This window comes from Cygnus olor, chromosome 6 (genome assembly GCF_009769625.2).
Source record: "Cygnus olor isolate bCygOlo1 chromosome 6, bCygOlo1.pri.v2, whole genome shotgun sequence".
Lineage (NCBI taxonomy): Eukaryota > Metazoa > Chordata > Aves > Anseriformes > Anatidae > Cygnus > Cygnus olor.
The window spans coordinates 21,205,398-21,227,220 of NC_049174.1; the positions used below are offsets into that span (position 1 = coordinate 21,205,398).

Here is a 21,823-nt window from a genome sequence, read left to right on the forward strand (position 1 = left end):
GGTAGGGAGAAACGGATCGTTAAAGTATTTAAGTATGAATATGTTTCTTTGAAATTGTTCATCAGCGTCCTTAACCATTTATTCCGCTGTAATTTTAGGTGGCTGGATTTTTAAGGCTCCCTTTGAGTGAGAACAGATATTAAAAAACAATGGTCCCAGCACAGTTATTCTCATTAAGCATGAATATAACTTTAGCACCATGCTGAAAGAGGGCCTTAATCTCTACTGGCCAGATCTATTTAATGACTCCCTCAAATTCCCAAAGCAAGTAAACTCTAGAGCCTAGAATACAGGTCTCCAAAGCCCCCACATCACCTTTCAACCACTACATCATATAAACAACAAAATGTGTATCTTAGACAAAAGAGAATAATTACTCTGAAAATGTTTATTTGTTAAATAATACACGCTTTCTCCAGTGGAATTAGTTAGGATTTTTAAACTAGCTCCCAATCCTGAAGTAGTTGACTCATGCCTTTTTTATAACTTACTGTTATGTAAGTACTAATTACATAAATTATTATTATTATTATTTAAAGCTAATACTACTGAGCAAAACTCTCAAAAAGGAAACCACAGCTCCACAGCTCACAACAGAAGCCCCACTACGAGAGAAATCCTGCAGTGGTTGTTCTAGTTGGAATAGGGGGCACACTTTTTATCTTCTTTTTCTCCTGTATTTCTAGCTTCTGGGGAGAAAAGTACTATAAGGGAACTTATAGTCAGATAAATCTTTCGCACTCCTCTTTAATGCAATTTCTGATTAAAAACTCTTGTACTGAAGCACTGGAAGATTTTTAGAAGAGATTTTTTTTTTCTTCATATCCTTAACTACTCCTGAAACAAGACACTAGTAGATAGGCTGACCTCAGCCATGGTGTTCAGGCTTTATTATGCTATGCATTAAAATGCAGCCACTGTCATATAAAATTAAATAATGTCTGACTTAAAGACAAAACTAGCCCATTAGTTCCTGAAGTACTGGCTATGAGACGTGTTCAGTTGTTCTGCAGTTTTATAGATCCTGGCAGGGGAAAACTGTTACATTTGTGATAGCAGGGATCATCCCCTTCATCAGTTTAAAGCATTTGGTAAAGCTTTGTATGTCTTGCATCTCTCCGGTGCTAACCAAGTGCACATGCTTGCACTAAGCCAGCACCATCAGAAGATGATGTATGCTGCACAAATGCAGTAACTCATGAAAATACCTTAAAAAGAAATGCCCAGCAGAAAATGCCTTAAAACAGCCACTGGATCCAGGCACTGATACAGCACACAGAGCTCTTAGATGACACAGTCATTAGAAAAAACAATCAGATTTCGTGATCGCTGTATCTGGACAGCTATTCCAGCTCAATGGGATCAACAATTTACGCTGTCTTTGCTGAAAGAAATTCAAATCTAGTAACATACAGAGAGGGGAAACCACCATGTCATGTAACAACGGCAGAATAAGCACTTCTAAAGCTATGTTAAATTATCTAGTTAACACAAAAGCCTTTACAAAAATTTTCATCAGTAATTCTGTGCAGATCCCCCTCTAAGGTTAAACTATGAGTCTCCTCAGCTTTTTCTTGTCTTGTCATTTGTTTATTCCTGTGAATTACCTACAGAAAGTTAAACTGCCATTTAAAAAGCACATGGAACAAACTTCCCCTCCAAAAAAAGGAAGGGCGAGGAGAAAATACTCCAAAAAGAGATTGGAAAACGCAATCCGAAGATGAATAGGATAGCTACATGGTTATCATGTTATTTATTTATGCTATTATCTCTTGTATTAGATTATTTATTAAATAAAGCCTGGAAAAGGAAACCCCTTTCAAGTGATCTCTTACACAGTTCAGAAACCTAAATCCAAGTTCCAAAAGGAGATGGGGTGAGGAAACCCCACCCCTCCTCCACTTCTCAAATCGGAGCAACATGACAAAAGCTTTGTTTCTGACTGCAAGACTGTGACATATAGCAAGGAATCCGTAGTAAGGAGGAATGTATTCCAGTGCCTGATGAAAACCCAGAACTTTAGATCCAATAATATTAACAAGTTTTCCAAGTTCAGTAACATTTAGGCATCTAGGAAATGAATTCCAGAAATCTGATGCATGTTTTCATGCTTACAGAAATAAATGAAGCATTTTGTTTATTAAAAGCCAATTTTTAAATAAGCTCAAGATTCTTATCAATTCACATGGTCACATCAGGAATCACATGCTCCCCTCTTATATGCTGTACTGTGAGAACCAAAAGAACAGGAGGGGGAAAGCTGTCTTATCTAAATGCCTATCCATCACAGTGAATGAAAATATGAACTCCTACACTCAGTGGCTGTGTGTTACCAGCAGGCAGAAGGGCTAGAGTCCAGAATGCTGCAAGAATTGGTTTCTTCTCTGGGGGTACAGCTTCAAGTCCTTTTCTTTATCCACAGATTTGGCAGTAAGTGAAAGGCTCTCCTAGATGTTAGCTGTACAATAACAGATAAAAATCCTTCTTCTCTGTAAATGCTTTGCAGGTGACTCCTAAAGTTTCAGTCATGGAGTCTGCAAGACATTTTCCATGTAAAATGGAAATTTTGGCAATTGGCCCAATAGCATTGGGCCTACCTATCATCTGTAATTGCATTTTATGAACAATACCATTGTCTGCATTTGATCTAGGTTGCTTTGCAGGATGCTTTTTTTTCCTCCTATTTCCATTTTCAACAAAACAAATAATAAAATATGACAAGATAAGGTCAGAAACTGGAGGTACCTACAGGTTAGGGCAAGTACTTCAAGTAAACTGAGGTAGGACACTGATTCCTTAACAGTTCCTTTATTGTATCCTTTGTACCCTTGAGGTACAAAATACTGCTTTTACACAGAAGAGGTTGAACAATGTGACACAATGTTCTTTTACAGAAATTTGACAAAAGTACACAACTGAACAAAAAAACCTTCATTCTATTAAAAGTTATTGAGGCTTAGATTCCTCCACTGTGTACTTTTAAGAAATCCTAATACATCTTTCCTGTGAAATAAACATTAAAAATTTGAATTAAAATCAATTTTAATATAGAATTTTGCTACAGTTTGTTAACAGAAGATCAGTTTATCTATCACAAAGATGGAAAATCTCTGCATAAGAGGGAACTGAAAATCAGCTCATCACTGAAATTCTTTTCTATTAGAATACCAACATTCAACTAGAGATTCAGATATCTGGTATGGTTACCTAAAGCATTTTAATACAGCATGAGGTAAAGGAAACAGGAATAAACATCACTGCGTTTAGGGCATCGGTTTCAGAGATCTCTGATGTTATGCTCTGAAGGAATGATTCAGGGGTTTCTGCATGTTTTGCACATCTATTAAATGTCAACTTCTCTACAGATTTGTTACTGATAATTAGTCCTAGCTAAGCCACCTCTGATCTCTAAAACCCATTAAGAGTTAATGAAGTCAAGAAAGAATTCACCAGAACCCCAAAAAGAAAGTTACATGTACAGCATTACAATGTAGGTACTGAGCTTCATTCTCAAAAGTTGTTCAATAATGACTGTATGATTAAGCCTTATGTTGCAAGGTTTAATTGAATTATGACGAATAAATAAAGTTGAAATTGTTATTATACTTCAACACAAACATACCAGTCTTCTGAAGATTTTCAGAAATTTTTACATATACATCCCATCTGTCTAGAGAAGGGCACATGTTAACAGTGCCCTTACTCAGTTTGTCATTTCAAGTACCACGTAATTGACAATTCCCCAAAAGCACCCTCTCTGATGCAGCCACTAAAGGAATATTTGTTTATTTACCTTTCTAAATCGCATTTTATATTGCAACCATCAGTGGAACAATGGTAATACCAAGGGTCACTTGGAAAGTTTTCCTGCAGTGTTTACCCATCTAACTTAATGGAGAACCCCTTAAGTAAACAAGACTGCTTCCTGTTGTGCGTGCTTTTTTTTTTGCCTTTTTTTTTTTAATTATAATTCTACCTGACTGCATGCTAATCACGCAAATGAGCAGAGCACTCTTCTTTACGTAATTTGAGTATAGCAAAAGAAAAATATTTCAATATTGAAAGTGTTATCCTTGCTTAAATTAATATTATGAGACAGTTATAATCAATTTCTCTTCACTTGTACACTACAAATGAGGAAAGCTGGGCCAAGTGAGCCTTCATTAAGCGGTATATGTCCTCTTCACTGCAGAAAATCAACACATAATCAAAAATCAGACAGAACATGATTTAAGGCTCTAGCTACTGAAAGAGAATCAGCTCTCAGTTGCCTTCAATAATGTGTGAGAAAGATAATCCTGGTAAGGTAAAAAGAAACTATATCCAAAGTTCATTTTAGGCTATAAAAACAACCAACAGGAAAAAGCGATCAGTAACCCCTGTCATGGAACACTGCCCATGTGTGCATGCCCACACGATACAGTGCCGTACCTAAGCCTGACAGCTACACTTAGATCCACAGTCATTTGTGAAAAGCCAGGTTTGGTGTCTGCTTTCACATCACGGTTTCAGGCCTTTCAGGTAAGAATTAACTATACTTATGCTCTCTAGTTTTTCCTTCATCAATACATGTAACATTTAAAAATCACATTCTAATAACAAACACCTGAAAAGATATCATAATGATTGTGCAGATTTTCTAGTATCTGAGAAAAACTTACAACAAATTATGAACATGTTATCTGAGAGATCTTTTTTTTCCTCTTCTTTCCTTTTTTAATTAAGCATTTTAAATTACTTTGTGAAGTTCTTATAATACTATACTGATTACACACAGTTCTTTGAACAAATTTACTACTTTTGATGTGTTGGCTAGCTCTTTGTGCTTGAATAAATCATATCCATTACTTCCAGTCCTCGGAAGAAATAAATCACATCATGATGTGACAAATTAAAATACAAGCTTCGGAGGTACCTCTTCAGAAAACTTTGTTTCCTTTTCCAGAATATTAAACAGCTTATACTTTTGCAAGCAAGCGAACAAAGATGCAAATATGCAACAATTAATTCATTTACAAACAAAGACAAGAACTTAGAAACATTTCTCCTCTATAAATCTAATTACAGTGGAAGCTGTTAAAGTATATTAACCCAAAAGCTTTTAGAATTAATTTTAAGCAATTTTAAACAAATTTGCAGCTGGAAATTGGAATATTTTCCCTAATGCTGTTCTAAAATTGCTGATAAAAATCTCTGTAGATGTAAAATATAACATATTTTGTACCATCAAATGGTAGAAGACTGAAACTAGGTCTGCGTAATTGTATAGATAGATGCATGTGAATAACTGCTACTGTACTACTGACCTTGTGATCTCAAAGAACGGCAGTTTCTCTCAGGAGATTTTTAGACCTCTGAAATCATGTTTTCAGTCTGTAGACATTTCCTTAATCTGTCCTTAAAAAAATGAAATTCATGTTTCATTACTGTCAAAATGATACCAACAAACATTTAGAATTTCTACCGAAGTATTACTGATGCCCTATACGAACTCACAGAATAAACAGCAAATTCAGTTTGTTTGCAACAAAACTAATTAACATGAGGAAAAAGATTTCAGAAGAGCATGTGAGTCACATGTATGAGTAAGTCATACAAGTTACTTAACCAAAATATTAATTTAAGATTGATATAAATTATTCAATATCTCATATAATGTATTTCAGAAGGAACAGATGTGACTTGTTATTTTAAATGAGTGTGAAACCTTTGAGCACATAGCCAGTGTGCATACTTGGGTTCTGGTATACACTAGGCACTTCTGCTCAGACAGAACAGGAAGACTAACACCTAAGCCTCTTTTCACTGAACAGAAAAAAATTCAGTAACAGCAAGGACAATTAAACATTAATCTTGCTTACCAAGGCAGGTGACAGACTTGCCATCTGTTGAAGTACTTAAAGCAAGGTTTCTTATCTTTCTAAAATCCATTTTTGCATATATGTTTTGAAAAAAAAAATAAATAAAAGTCCTTGATCCATATTGTACACTTGTACATGTGGCTATGATAAAGGGAGAAGAAGGGAACAGCAGCACAAGCCAGTGACAGTTCTGACTTTGCAATTACAGGTACTAAACTAGTTTACTAGCTCGCATCACTTTCCATTTTGCCCCATAACACTTGTGATCATGCTTGAAAATAACTTCATAACTTGGTTCAGTATTTCAGCTCAACTTGCAGAGGATCAGAAAGGAAAATTCATTTCAACATATCTGAACTCAGAATCTGGTTTCTATGGCTTGACTGATCATTCCTCACCTTCTTCTGCGGCACTGAAAATTGAGCACTGCTGGAGACATGCTCATGGCCAGACATAGTGAGAGGCATTGCGTTTGTGCCTGGAAGGTGTTCTGTACTCATTGCTAGTTCAGAACAACATGATTGTTAAGAAACTATGATACAGACTCCAGATAAACCTCTGACACTTTCCATATCCACCTTCAGCACAGGGCATGCTCTGCTAGCTGTCACTCTTTGGACATACAATTTCTACAGTGTCCTTATCTTGCCAATTCGTCTTTACCTCAACAATCTTGACATGTCTGGATATTGAACTTCAGTGGTACAACTGATAAATACTATTCTCTATTATTTAAGGCATGCTTATGATTTTTTTTAGGATCAAAATAATTTGGAAAATAAGTTTTTGATCATGATACAAGAAGTTCAGATGATAATTAAAGCCTGTGTCATAAAGGCAAACTAAACTACATCAGCCCCCAAAAGCATTAAGAACTCTCTGTTGTTACACAAAGTAGTTGATATTTCTTCCCAATACTGCTGCTGTTTTCATGTATCACAGTGTAGGGAAATGGATACAGTGCATGCAACTCCGTCTTTTTAGAGCAAGAAAGAGGTTAACAAGCAGACAAATATATATATATATATATATATTGAGATATGCAAACAAATTAGTCAGTAGCTAATCTAATAAAACACGACCGAAGCAATGGAGAGAAGCATGCCAGGCAGCGTGGAACACACTGAAGAGGTTGTATAACTTCAGAGCAATAAACAGGGCTACAAAAGATGCACAGGCAGAAAGGGGAAAAGAAAATTCAGGAGAAGTCAAGAAGTGGTTCCAGCATCAGCTGCCAGAGGCATATGACTTTGTGCATGTGAATAATTTAACATCATTTGCTGCCAGTGGGACAGGAGGGATTGCAAACAAGGACAGTTAGGGACCTATATAGCCCCCACCTCAGCCTCTAGTAAGTCGGTATTTTTGCTTTCTTGTCCTTAATTTCTATTAAACTTTAAGATTCCTACACACTACAGAGAAAATACATTAAATATTTCAGTGGAACAGGGTTTTTCTCTAAATAACAACAAAGTCCACCAAATAAAAAACATCAATGCAAATCCTCTCTCTGAAAACCTATTTTAACAATTTTTTTCTGAAAATCATAGTTCTAATCAAATCACAACAGTTAATGACTTAATTAGTCACATGCTCTAGCCCAACACTTACCTTTCTACATTAATCTAATTGTCTGAAATATGTATTTAAAAATGTCAACTCAAGCTTTAGTTCAAATGTCACAAACTCCTCTCATCTGGTGGCTTTTTTCCAAACACTCTGCACTATATTCTCATTTTTTTTGAGAAGCCAGAAGTATGCTTTTGACACTGACTCAATGCCCAATAGTTTGAGTAAAGTTTATTCATACAGAAGGCTAGTGACTTGTGTCTATTCCACACTAATCACTCAAAACTAAGAATACTACATGCGTAAAACAATGTGTAAAAGATGAAAAGCAGCAGAAGTCAATAGGTGTGCTTCATTTAAAAAAATCACAAACTTTCTCATTTTTTTGGTAGAATGTAGGTCACCTACAGTTTCCATAGTAACCACTGCTGAACCGCTCTACAGATGACCACTGCCTATGGTTGCTTTCATCGCTAGCAGGTGGTTTACAAATACAGTTATGCCTTAGTTAGAATGAGAAAGAGCTAAAAGAAGTGCTTGGAATTGCCCTTAATTTGCTTTCCAAATATAACTCCTGCTTTAACATTTTCGAAAGCATTACCTAATAGCCTTCAGTAGATAAACTACCCTCACTAACCTGTTGGAAAATGTACAAAAACTTTCAGTACTAAAAACTTACTCTTTGTCTGCATCAAGCCTGGACTCTCAAAATTGGAGACAATCAACTTCACAAGTTTATGAAAAATATTTATACGCAGCAATCCACTGAACATCAGTAACACAGGAAGTTCAAAAAGGACTCACAAGTAGCTTAAGCTGTCTTTGATAAGCGCACAGCAAATTCTGAAACTGTGTATTCAGTACATATTGCAAGTGGGAGTTAAAGACTTGGCAGAGTATTCCCTTGCACACAACCACACAGCAAAACCCAGTGATATAACAAGAACCATGGATAAGAAAGGTTAAAGCCTCACTGGGGAGAAAGCGGTACAGGACTCAGTCAAACTGATGGTGAAAATCCCTTTCTCACCACTATTACTCCAGGGCATACAGAGTTGACGATGAATTAATTAAAATACAAAGACTCTATATTACAAAAAGACACTAATTGGCTTTGATGGGGAATTGGGAAGTAACAGGACAAGTCAATGCCCTTGACCAACCACAAGCTGTTTTCCCCTTTAGAACAGAGTCATTTCACTATATTATGAGCTCAGGCTGAACCAGATACTTATCATTAGTTAAAGGTATTATGAAAGCTCTTAAACAAGGTTCAGGGTCTGGATGCTACACACATGCCTTAATGCTACTAGTGCTACAAATGCATTGTGGTGGGCTAGAATCAGTATTCACGCACACAATTAGAACACCAAAAATGTTACATATTCAATGACCAGAAGAATGCCATTCAACGCGACTGATTGTCATCGAGGAGACTGTTTCTGATATTTTGTCAGTCTCAGATCTTACTTACTTAAATACTACAGTTAATAGAATTGTGTGCATCTCTAAGATTAACAGAATAGCATCTTGGCACCTGTCAACTTTAGCAGTTAAGCGAGCAAAAAAGATAGCCTCTTCAGCTGCTATTGCCAGAAGTGCAAATCGCTGACGTGCAGGAGGTGCCCTTGAAAGACAGCACTGCTGAAGAACTGTGTCATAAACAGTTTCTTGGAGTTCTGATAGACCACAACCAAGAACAGTAGGCATATTTTCCATTTTTTAATATCTCTATTCAAAGCAAATGTGTAGGAGAAAGGTAGGAATCTTCTGCAAATTTGTGTGAGGCAGGCACTTATAGATCTTACTGATCTGCTTGTTTCTCTCATTGCACAACTTGCATAACTACCTTCCTAATATATCGCACTCTACCTTACCTACTATCTATCTGATCAGATATAAAGCTCTCCTCTAGCAGGAAGTTCCAACTGAAAACAAAGAATTAACTCACATGTCTCAGGAGGTGCTCAGCATCCTAGTACTTTATTCATATTTCCTGGTCTTAAATAATGTATTCCTTATACAAACAATGTAATTTGTTAGAAGCACTAAATCCAACTTGGCTTTAAGTTTCAAACCATCTTTAAAGACTGGTATTAAAAACTTGTAAACCAGTATAAAATGCAGAATATGTACTAAATGCATGAAATGAAAAAATGGTACTAAATAAGAAAAAGGAGGCTATTATAAGAGTCTTTTGGAAGCTTCATTTGCTTTGTAAGAGCACATAAAGAAAATCCAAGGAAAGCTGCTGAAGGGCCATTGGGACTCTCAGTAGGAATAAAAGCTAGCGTTAGGACAGAGCAGCCTTGAGAAAGGAAGCATAAAGAAAAATTTTCAGGCAAAAATGAAGCTATTAGAAGTTATAAACTGGTAACAGAAAAATCCATTTTCCTTCTTTTATGATTTGATTCATCAATGATTTCCCTACAGAATTTGATGTAATAGTATCAGACCACCCTCAGCTTTCACTAGCATCAAAATGTCATAATGTTTCCTCATGTCTGAGAAGCAAGACTGCTACTTTTAGTACCCAAGACATCTAAGTTTTCACCTTTAGGAAAGGCATTGTAAAATTCTGGTATTATTTGTCGAAGACCATGGAGCAAGACTGCATTAAAATAAAGCCCATCTACAACATGGTTTCTCCAGAAGAGAAAGTTGGGTAAGACTCGATCAAATGCAAATTTAAAATCAGTTGAAAAGAAGAACTGGCATTAAAGACTATGGGTTTAGGTACATTCCTCTTCATCATGAAAGTCACAGTCATTATGATTTCATGTTTTTTAAAATTCTACATACATGTCACAGGTGAGAGAAAATAGATCTTACATTCTATGTGTATAAATGATTTTCATTTATCTGTAAAATTACTGAAGTTATTTTGCAGATTAGAACAGCATCTGAAGACAGCAACTACTATAAAAAGTACAGAACTAGTGCCTTGGATTGTATCCAATATACTACTTAATTGTTACTATAATTTTTATTCTGCATCGTAAATCAAGGACAAAATCAACCATCAAGTTTAATTTTTAGCAAACCTCAGAGAAGAGATCAGCAAATCTCGCTTCATATATCACATTACTGTCATTCTGAACTAGGAATGCCAGGCAGTACATAACATACTCCTGACTGTGGACCAGGGCTTATACATCTGCAAGGCGCCTTTCTCTAACAAGAACAGAACAGAACTAGAAGTGCTATAAAATCCCAATCAACATTTTCCAGTAATTTTCTCATGTGTTTTTAAAATGTGTTCTGCACAGTAATGTAGTGAAAGAGGATGAGTCACTTTTACTGACTAAAAATTTACAAACTGCTAGAGCATTAAATTACTTTGATCTTGATAAAACTGGTTTATTCTCATTTTGTTCATTAGCCTTCCCTCTTTTCCCAGTTATGAGACAGCCAATCTGTGGCCCTTTCTGCAAGCTGACATATTTGCCAAGGAAAATCTGTTACCGGCGCTTTCTTGCTCTTAATAAAAAACATCCTGTTGCTTGTCAAACTCCTTCTGCCTCAGGGAACCTCTTCCTCTCTTTTAGTTCATATATGATATGATCAACAAGCTGTTTTTCCACACCAAAAGCTAGTAGAAGTACAGAGAGGAGCTAATAATTGTTCACCTGTGGATTATGACCACTCTCTTTATTCTCTTACAGTCCAGAAAGTCATTTTCTTGTTCTTCTCTACTCCCACTTTTTTTTTTTGACTCCCACTTGATGAAATTCCATCATCGGTCCCTAATACTGTTTTGCTGATGATCTGCAAAATTGCCAAAGAATCTCAGAAAGCAGCCTGCTATGTAGCTTTGAGCCATATCCTAGGTACATTCCTTTTAGTGTTAACATGGTAATGTAAATATCCATGTGATTTGAAAAGTAAGAATGTCTTAAGTTATAAATTATCATTAATTTTCCAGAAAGTTATTCAGGAACTGTAACAGGGTTATTTTCTCAACTGTTCTATCTAAGAAATTACTGTACATGGAGTCTGCCACAAGCAGGTATCCCTATTTAGGCAAAGATTCAATTACAACACTGATCAGTGAAAAACATCCCTGTGTTCAGTCTACTATGTTGATAGAAAAATATTACACAGTGCAAAAAAATATTTCTGCTCTTTATTCTTATTCTTTAACAATCAAAAATCATGGTTGTCATAGAAAATGTAAAAACTGAAGTCAGTCATGACATAACAACGAGATAATGGAAAGTGTCTGCTGGCTCAGGTTTTCATGTTGGAAATGCCTCAGTAAATTTACCTGGGGAGTCAAGTAGTTCCACAGTTTAACACAATCTTATAATGACAGGTATGATTACTGTTTTTAATAATCTGGTCAGAGTTCGGAAAACATTAGTATTACTCCTGCTCTACACATTGGTTGTAGCAAATGCACAAAGACTGTTCCAAAAAAATTCGGTACAAGCCTCTGGGTTAAGGGGACAGAATTTCTTTCATCCAGAGTCTGTGATATCCTGGAGGGACTTTTCGCCAACATTCTCAACATTTCAAAGATCCCATTTGTAGCTTTTTTAACGGAGGCAAATCAAACATCACTTTAGAAACACACATTGCCATTAGCTTCAGTCTCTTACATGCTCTATTCAAAAAAAAGAATTAAGCTGCAAGGCTCTAGCCCAACCGAAGACGGTCCAGCTCCATGTAAAACACTATGTTATGTTCTTCTCATGCAACACAAAAATCAGTAAAATAAAACTCTACTCTTAACTAATAAAGGCTACAAGAGCCATTTGCTCTCCACCTCCCTGAGCCACATCACAGACCAAAATCCGCACATAAGAGTGCAAAAGAGTTTACTGTAACAAGGTGACACTTGGTAATTATTAATTGACTGGAGTGCCTTATTGCAACCATTTGCCCTTTAAGCAGAGCCCAACCTGACGAAAAGAAAATAATCATAATACACAGAAATATTGTTATGCTATCCCCAGTGCAGGTGAACAAATCAAGTAGTTTAACCATAAATAATCTGAAAAGCAGCAGTATGAATGTAGAAGTATTCAGAAGTTTAAAAAAAAAACTAGAAAGCCTTGTATTGAGTTTTATGGAGAAATTTGAGGGGCTTTCATTTTCTTCTTTGTTTTTCACATGGTTTCCTTAAACCATTTTCATTCTGTAGCTTTAATTTATTCTTTCAAATAATGAGGTACATATATTTTGAATAGACAGCAAACAAACATGCATTGGTTTTCCCTATGCTTTCCTAAAATTACCTTAATTTTTTTTTTATATTACTATAGGAAAAACATCTAAAAGCATTCCCTGTGCTCCCTGAGCATGAATGTGCATGAACACAGAGGCAGAAAGACTGAAGTATTGAAGAAGTGTTCCGCTCTGTTTTATCATGACTGCACTGAGCACTTCCCAGACTTGCGTCTTACACAACTTCACTGACCCTCCTTGCTTAGGGATTATATTTAGTGGAAAGTCTGTAGTCTGTAACATGCTTCAGCAATCTACAGAAGGTTAACTGACATTAGAGCAACTTTCCCAGCTGCATCTGAGATTAAGTTTGGGCCCGCACAAATCAACCTGTCAACCTCTCTACTCATCAATTTAGAAGAAAGTTCTGATTTAAAACAAAATGAAATCCTGCTTCCAGTAAAATGAAAAACAATTAATGAGTGAAAGAGTAAACTTTCTTCAAGGGTCTAAGAAACAAACACCATTCACCTTTCCTTTCCAAGAATGATATGAATTAATTTGTTTGCTGCATACATAGCACAGGCCTCTTACACATATATAAGTACACACATACTTTTTCAAACTATACACATATATAGTTTACATACATGTATAGTACACATACACTGTTATGCTTTTTGAATACTATAAATGTATAGAAACATGTACACAGACATACACCTTTATTTACTGAAGAAGGTACACTCACTTCCAGGGATGCCACTGGGGACATGAAAAGCAATAAAATGCTACTGTAATCATTAAATGCTTCGGATATGCCCGACAATTATTTTTGATTAAAATATGCTACGACAAGAAAAGAAATAAAAAGATTAATGTAAAATGTTGAGTATTAATTATTAACAGCAGTCTTAATCTATATGCAGCTTATCAAATACTGTTAGAATATTACATTTGACTATCACAAAGAATTTTTATGTACTGACAGGGATTACGGGAGCTCATGGCATAACAGAGGATTTTTTAGATTGCAGTTGTGTCTCAGCAGTCCCTTGGAGATGCAATGAATCTGCGTATGTGCTGATAAAGAAGAGTGAGAAGAATTTACATGAATCTTTTGAGATTTTGCTGAACAGCACAGTGGCTTTGGGCACACAGTAGGAGCTCAGACTTCAGGGAACATGTGTACAGAATAAACACACCACCACACAGAGTGGGCTGGGGAGGAAAGAATCCGACACTGATCTCAGATGAGGTTAGAGCTAATATACTTTACATATTCTAAAAGCCTATTGTTGTGCATATAACATATGCTAGCAAGGATATAATTGTATACAGCAGCAAAGCATCTTTTCATGTTTTGCCCTATATTCAAATATTACACAACCCAATCCTGCAACTTTATCACACTATTTTTATTTGTAAATAATCTTATTTATTTCAACATATGCATCTAGAGATCTTAGTCTGTTAATAAATTTTGACATCTTGGTTTTGCAGAGACTGGTGACTGATAAAAAGTAATAACAATAGAAAACGGGAATCTGGAAACCACTACTACCGGTATCTGGTTGAAAAGAAATGTTCTGATACAAAATATGCAACTCCAGATCCTTTTGTAAGGAAAAATCTTATGTAAGTAGTAATCTGTTGCTGTGATCATTCCAATACACACATTCTGCCCAGAAAATTAGTATACTTCCAAAAACAATGGCTGTTAGGAAAATTGGGAAAATAAAGTAGTGTATATCATATCATTGTATAGGGCTCACAAGGTTTTCTTTGAGGAAACAAACAGGAAAGTAATCACAAGTACCTCAGCTAATTTACGGGAAATATCGCATTGTCTGGGACTACAGGCCTGATTCTCCACCACCCAATACAAACACCACTGTAAAAAGGATATGTTGCTTCTATTTTGACTCTGCTATATTGTCCAAGATTCAACTATGGAGAGACATGCTCCTTAAATTCAAACTTTGTTGTTTATTTCTGCTTTACAAAGAACACTTTAATCAGTTTATTTTGTGATTTATACGTCTGTTGTAGCAGTCAGGGATTGTTTTTGTGGGTGGTTTTGTTGTTTTTGTTTGTTTGTTTTGTGTGTGTGTGTGTGTGTGTGTGTTTCCCTAACAGAAACATTACAAAGCAGTTACCCAAACTGAGTTGTATTAAAGAAATACTGCCATTGCCTATAGAAACCACAAGCAAATAGGTTGTGGCTTTGTCAAGAATGAAACAAAATGAAAGACAACAAAAAACACACAACAATGGAAAATAAATGAAAGCTAAGCAAAATAAATGCATCTACATCATGCCCTGAAGCCTATTCACACTAGACTAACGCACTGGCAGACTGCCAAGTGGAAGAAATTCCAGACTGAAAACCGTATTGCTAGGCTGGAAGAGTTCAAGTTCAAGAGCCACCGGCAAGAGCCTCAAAAGACAATCAGAGCAGGGAAATGAGTTGCGGGGGGCAGAGGAGGGGGTGGACATCTCACATCTACCTGTGTCTTAGATCTTCTTCTCCCTATCATTCTAAATTCAGTGAGAAGCCTAGAGAAAACCTGGGCTTTTTGAAACCACTCTACTAGCTACCATCTGCATTCTGTTCTTCAAGTGTCTCATACAGACATCAGGTATGAATATAATATCTTCTCCAAGAAAATTACACATTTCTTTCTCCCTTTACTCCTGTATAGAGTAGAAGAAAAAGACTGAGGGCTGTTTGGTTGCATTGGATCAGGTGACAGGATGAGTGGTCATAGGGAATAACTGTTACAGTACAAAAGTTAAGTTGCCTCTGAAACTCATTCTGACAGCTACTAATTTTTTACAAAAAACAAACACACAAAACTGACTAGAGGAAAGTTGTTTTTAAAAAAGAAGTATTTCCTCACAGTGTCAGCACTGAAATGCTGTAAAACGGGGAAAAGAAACACACCTCAAATAAACCCAGGTAGTCTACATTGTATTTCTTCAGAGTAAGATGAACCTTTCTTAGCTGTTACAAAAAGACAGGATTATGTCTTACAGGCCACTTTAGTACTTACGGTTAAAATGATTAGACGCTGATGGATGGACATTGCTTCCACTGTCAGCACTTTCACTGCTAGAAATGTCATCATCTGATTCCCACACACAGGAACAAGGTGAGGAGCCATCAACTTCTTCAAACTTCCTCTTTAAAATTCCACTCATCGCTGCAATGCTGTCACATGCACCTGTAGCAGGAACAGAGGCAATGAAGCATTGAAACATCTGCCTGCTGTCCAAGTCTTCAAATTCATTTAACATGCAGGAGTTTATATATAAATCTGATACTATCACCTTTAGTTAAATGTTTCTTTAACAAGAGTTTTTAAACAACTTTTGCAGGAAGAAGTCCAAAAGACATTCTGACTTTCTTACAGGCAGTCTTTTCTTCTTAAGACAGAAGGTAAATGCCACCTGTTTTCTACCAGCACATTCAAAGTACTATAACTAATCTCATGCATAAAATTAAATAATAAATATTTCAATTTTGGAGCAAGCTTTGGCTAAGCATAAAGTACACATAATCCAATATAGTTCAGTAGAAATGTGCCTTCATATAACATTTAAAAACTTAGTTGGCACCAAGAAACATTACATAGCAAAAATCAGTGTTCCCTACCAAATATAGTTCAGAAAGAAATGCTCAGCACTATCAAATGCCCATATTTTCCAATTAGATTTCAGAGCATGAGATGCTTAGCATCTTGACAGGCCAAGCCCTGCAGACACAGTTCTGGCTCATTTTGCAATTTTAATTTATGCAGAAGTTTCTTGCAGAGCATTTATGAAATTAAGATATGAGTAGTGGTACATATGTAGATTATTTCCATTCATATGGATAAAGTATCAAAGGACTGAAATTATCTTCGTGAACTTTGCTTCCTAATAATACCGTCCAAATATAGCCAGAGTCGGGTTGACCATTCCTCACTGTTTCCCTTTCATTTATAATAGCTGACCTTCTTATCTCCATTTATGGAATACCAAGTAAAAAAAAAAAAAAACAATTTTAAAGCAATTCCTAGATCATCTTAACGCATCTGACAGGCTAAAACATTTTTTCTATATCTTTAATTAAAAAAAAAAATCTTAAATTTACTGTCACTATCATTACTGATTACATCCTTGTGAAGATGGAAAATTAATTCCTAGATCTTAATTTAAAAGTTACAGATAACATCTACACTCTGACTACTAATCAGTGGAAAGTTGCTGTAAATAGCTGGGGGGGGTAAAAAAAAAAAGCTTGCTGCTTGATGCTTTCAAGCATAAAGTAGCAAAAAATCCCATTCCTCTGAATGCCACTCATCTGCAGCTTCTATAAGCTGCCAATACAATTTATTTCATAATGAAGTTGTTTTCCTCTACTAAGTTTTGTTCTACCTTTATGGATGTGTCTAATTGAGAGAAAAGATTTCAATATAGATGTGGAATGCTAAGATAATGCAACATAATGCTCAGAACAGACGCTGCATAACATGATCTTCACCACCGAACTTGTTTGACTGCAGAGCACACTAAAAATTAAATAACGAATACATTAGGTTCTAATACTGTCAGTCACTCAGGCAGTTTTAAATGCATATACTTGTCTAAATCTTCTCAGCTTATTTTACTATTTATGAAAAAACTGTTTTCCTGAAAGGGATTTCTTCAGGCTAAATGCGTGACAAACACTACAGGCTTAGATCTCAACCTTTGACCTTTTGTCCAAAAAGGAGTTATCACATACTGCAGAGAAAGCATTTTAATTTTTCATCCTGAGGACAATAAAAGGTGCATGCTGTATCATTTTGGAGAAAAAAAAAATTGTTAAGAATCACCCATTAATATAAAAAATACACCTTCAAAAGAAAAAAATAAAAAAGGAACAAAACCCAAACACACTGGAAACCTAGAAAAATGGAGAGGGGACAGAAAACCCCAAAGGATAGGGTCAGAAACAACTCCTTCAAACTGCCCTCTGTGTCCTCACTATATTATTGCCAACCACCTTTTCCACTGCCTCCTGCAGTGCTTACAGCACTGAATTTGTGAAATCACAATTATTTCCATGGCAACTGCCTGCAATATCAAAACCAAAGGATTACAGCTTGACTGCAGAATAGGGTAAAGAAGCAGCTGGAGTGTGAGAAAGAAAATGCTTACACTCAAACATCTCAGTGAAGAGACAGAAGAGTGAGAAAAGGGCTGACAGTTTACTGTGCAAGCAAAACCTAGGTCAAATCCACATCTAAGCACATTGAAATTGTGGCTACAGAGTCTTAAAGCCCAAAGAACCTCCGTCATAACTGCACTGTAAGGCAAACCTAATAGCTGTAATCATCACTAGCGTGCAGACCATCAGAAAGAGCTAATTTCATAGCCTGAGACGATTTCCAGACAAAAGCCCTTTTGCCAGACATTGTCTTCTGCAAGTATACCACACAGTGCCTAGATGACTAACATACATCTTGCCCCTCAGTAAAGCCGTCGCAGATGGTGAGAGTCTCAGTCACCATAACTGTTTACAGTTAGTAGCAGCAAATATTTTTCACACCAAAGGGTTTTTTACATTTCCTTGCATTTAGCATAGCCTACATTCGCATCACGTGCCATGACCTGGCAGCAGTAAAGCCACTGTATTAGGATTTCTGGAACAAACCATAAGAAATGATTCCCAGGATCCCTGAACGGACGGACAGAGTAGTTCTACACCCAGCTAGCTGATACAGATAAGCCAGAAGGTATGGGAACACTGCAGAAGATGAGTATCACCATGACACTTAAAGAAGGCATAACTATCCATTTAAAAATGTATGTATAGTTATCACTGCTGCCCAATTTTTGTTCTGAATTTCTCTTGCGGGAAGATTATCTTATCAAGAAGGTTGCTTGACAAAGCAGTCGCACTAAAATTTAGGTGTTGTCACTTGTCTAGGATCTGTTGATTCATGTCTCTGCAGGAAAATGCTAGATAGGGGAAAGGTATTTACACAACTCAAGAGCTTGGATATCACACAGATAGATTACAGGGCATCTAAACCTGTTTGTACAGACTACGTACCAGCAGGAGATCCCCTCAGAATCACATCTGTATAAACAGCTGCCATTCCAGAAGCAATATTCTTCAGAAAGAGGCACATCTGCGCAGGAGGGAGGCATGTTCGATTGGATACATTTAATCCATGCCTTGTTTACACAGACATCATGCAGTACCTGCATGACACATCCGCATCTCCAGGATCCATAAGCATGGCAACATACAACCCGGTACTATTTATCCAAGTGTCACTTTGCACTCTGTTGACCACATGATACATCGCAGTGGAAAACAGGAAAGAGCAGCAGTCTGACTTCTGACAGCAATGAAGCCACAAAGTTTGTGGTATCTATAAAGGTTCCCAAAGTCCAGAATCAGGGAACCAGGACAGGGAACTCTGAATTGTCAGTCTTTTTCTGCATTGCAGTTACAACTGAATCAGTAGTTTCACATTTTTGGGAGTCAAACTGAAGCTACTGCAGTCACATGGCAAAAGCAAAATAAAGCCAAATATCCAAGACAGTACATTACACGGAACAGGAATAATCTCTTACACACATAAGTACTACAGCAGTATGCATATTCTGAAGAAAAATAAGCAAAGGTGTGCATTTCTGCATCGAATTCAGTACACAAATGTACATGACTCTACGGGAACCAACCAATGTCATGTGACTGAGAAAAACAGATGTCCAGAATAGAGTAAACACGGAAATTAAAAAAGTAGTAAGTCACTATGCTCAAACTCCCAGTAAGATACCAGTGAGTTCCAGCCTTCAGAGGCAAATGCTGAGACAAGAACCAGCTAGTCAGAGATCTGCCACAGCAAACTGCCAGTTTAGGTGAAAAAGGAAGAAAGCTGGCTTGCAGAGTTCAATTAAAAACAGACCTTTGTGGATAATCATTAAATTGCTGTGTAAAAGCTCAGATGGACTTGGACCAGCATCCTGCTGTCTCACACAACCAAGTAAGATGCAGGCAGTGGAAGCTTTCCTGTGCGTTGATGTATGCTTCACAACACAAACTCCTCACGCAGTGAAGTGCTGCATCATCCTCTGCCACACTCCTCACCACGCTAATGGGGCGCTAATCTACACCGAGGCAAAGCACAGCTCAAACTGAGGTAACGGTATATCAGAACAAGGAAAATCAGCCACACGTGCCTTGTCATGAGCTGCAGGTCAGGCACCAAATGCCCGACGCAGACAAGGGTTCTGAGAGGAAATGGCAACTTGCCTCAGCAGAAGCCCAGGATGCGTGCCTGCTGGAAGGAGAATCTGTTTCCCTCAACCCCCTGCATCCATCCTTCCTCCTTTTCCTCCTCTCTGAAGAAGCTACAGGCATGTAGGGGCGGATTGACCAGCTCCCGGCTGCAGGTAGCTGCCCGGCGAAGCGAGGCCTCAAGGCGCCATGGCAACAGGCTCTGCCTTGCACAGTGCCAGACAACTGGCAGACACCCCACATCCGCAGGCTCAGAGGCAGCGCGCTATTACTGGAAGAGAAAAACCCCATGCGGGTGCAGGGGGCATCTAAAGCAGTCACAATGCTACTGGTAACCTATCGAGTGAAATAATGCAAAAGCCTGGCTAGATTGACTTCTTCTTGTGCCTCAAAAGGCTGGAAATTTTAGAAAACCATGGTAACAATCTCATTATAGCAGTCCTGCAGACAGCAGGAATCTCCAAACACCAGTGAAGAGCCCCAGAAGAGCTATATTAGAATTACTGGTGAGTGGAAGGGAGGGGTGACACTGCAGCATTACCTGTGGTCCTAGGAGACACTTCTTGCTGTGATGGTCCCCTGTAAGACATGCTGCCACCCTCAGTCTTTCACTGCCACCCATGGACAGAAAAAAAAAAAAAGTAAAACAAAAAACAATCCACAAAACAAAAAGCACCTGTACCTTGTGGGATAGGCAGCACAGGGAGAGGTTAAAGCATTTCTCCTAACTTGCACTTCTGCTATCGCTTTGAAATGTGATAAAAGATGCTAAGAAAACAGACAACAAGCTGCAATATAGAAATAGCGAATTCACAAAATCTTCAGTTAATGACGAGACCAAGACATGCTCATCCTACTCATACTCAACAAATAAATGACTGTGTTTCAAAATTCAGCACTAGATATATATACAGCTCATGTATCGTCTTACGGGAAATAGAACAAGTACAGAGCATACCTGTGAAGTCATAAACATCAAGTATGTACCATATGCAGTAGCCACAACATAAAATAGAACAGGTATGCAATAATAAAATAGGTCCCTGCCTCAGATTATATATTTTACTGCTCGCTACAGGAAGCGGTTATTGACTAAAGCTCAGGAAAAACAAGATACAAAACCAAGAACACAAAGGCATTTAGGCTAAAATAAAGTCCAATTAATTGCTTCTTTCGTTCACTTATGAAATCTTATTTTGCACTAATTCCTTCTTGAGAGGTGATCACATACCATAATAAAATCTACCTAATTCTTACCTGAAAATGAAAATAAAAGGCAGCCATCAAAGACTTGACGTATGAGTCACACAGTCTTTTGCCTCATCTCAACTGCATCAACTCAAAGTATGGAAAAACACAAGAAACTCTACAGTAGCAATACAGATTCTCTTCCAAACAAAAACCACTTCTGTGTAAATGACTGCAAACAGAACAGGAGGATACAGAAAACAGATGTTACACACAAAACATTACTGCAAGTACTCATCACAAACAACTCCCACCCACTGGCCAGTCAGCATGTACTGTAACATGCTAGGGAGACTTGGCAAATAATTTCACAGTTAAATCATGAATATTGATGCTCACAAGCAGAGATGTTTGGGTTATTTGTTGTGATTAACATTCTTGTTGAATATACATCTATTTCTTAGCTCATAAAGAAAACATGATATATTTTCAAGAAATTTTTCTTACCTGCTTAAAAACATCAGTAACAGGGATGGTCATGAAACAATCAAGGTGTTTGCTTAGCTACACATATCATGCTTTATTATTTTGCTCTTCGTGTAATTGACAGTTTGGAAAGGGAAAAAAAAGGAGTCGTAACTGAAAGCATCTATAGTGACAACATCACTCACACAAAGAATACCATTTGCTTGTGAAAATGACTATTCATGTAAAGGACTGCATTAATGCACACAAATCCATTTGCATGAATGCT

General features: G+C 37.1%; 1 protein-coding gene across 8 annotated transcripts in view; it reads right to left on the reverse strand.

Annotated features, from left to right (window-relative positions):
* Positions 1–21,823, reverse strand: part of CSRNP3 (cysteine and serine rich nuclear protein 3) — a 101,061-nt gene that overhangs the window by 55,569 nt on the left and 23,669 nt on the right. For 6 of the 8 annotated variants that reach the window (XR_005821085.1, XM_040561698.1, XM_040561700.1 and 3 more), the window contains one exon: positions 15,656–15,826. Coding sequence is in view for 5 of the 8 variants with exons in the window: in XM_040561698.1 (XP_040417632.1) it covers positions 15,656–15,803 (148 nt within the window). In the remaining 3 variants the exon portion in view is untranslated. Of the gene's footprint in view, positions 1–5,306; positions 5,398–15,655; positions 15,827–21,823 lie in introns of those variants that run through there. The other 2 variants (XM_040561702.1, XM_040561704.1) reach the window with 2 other exon arrangements.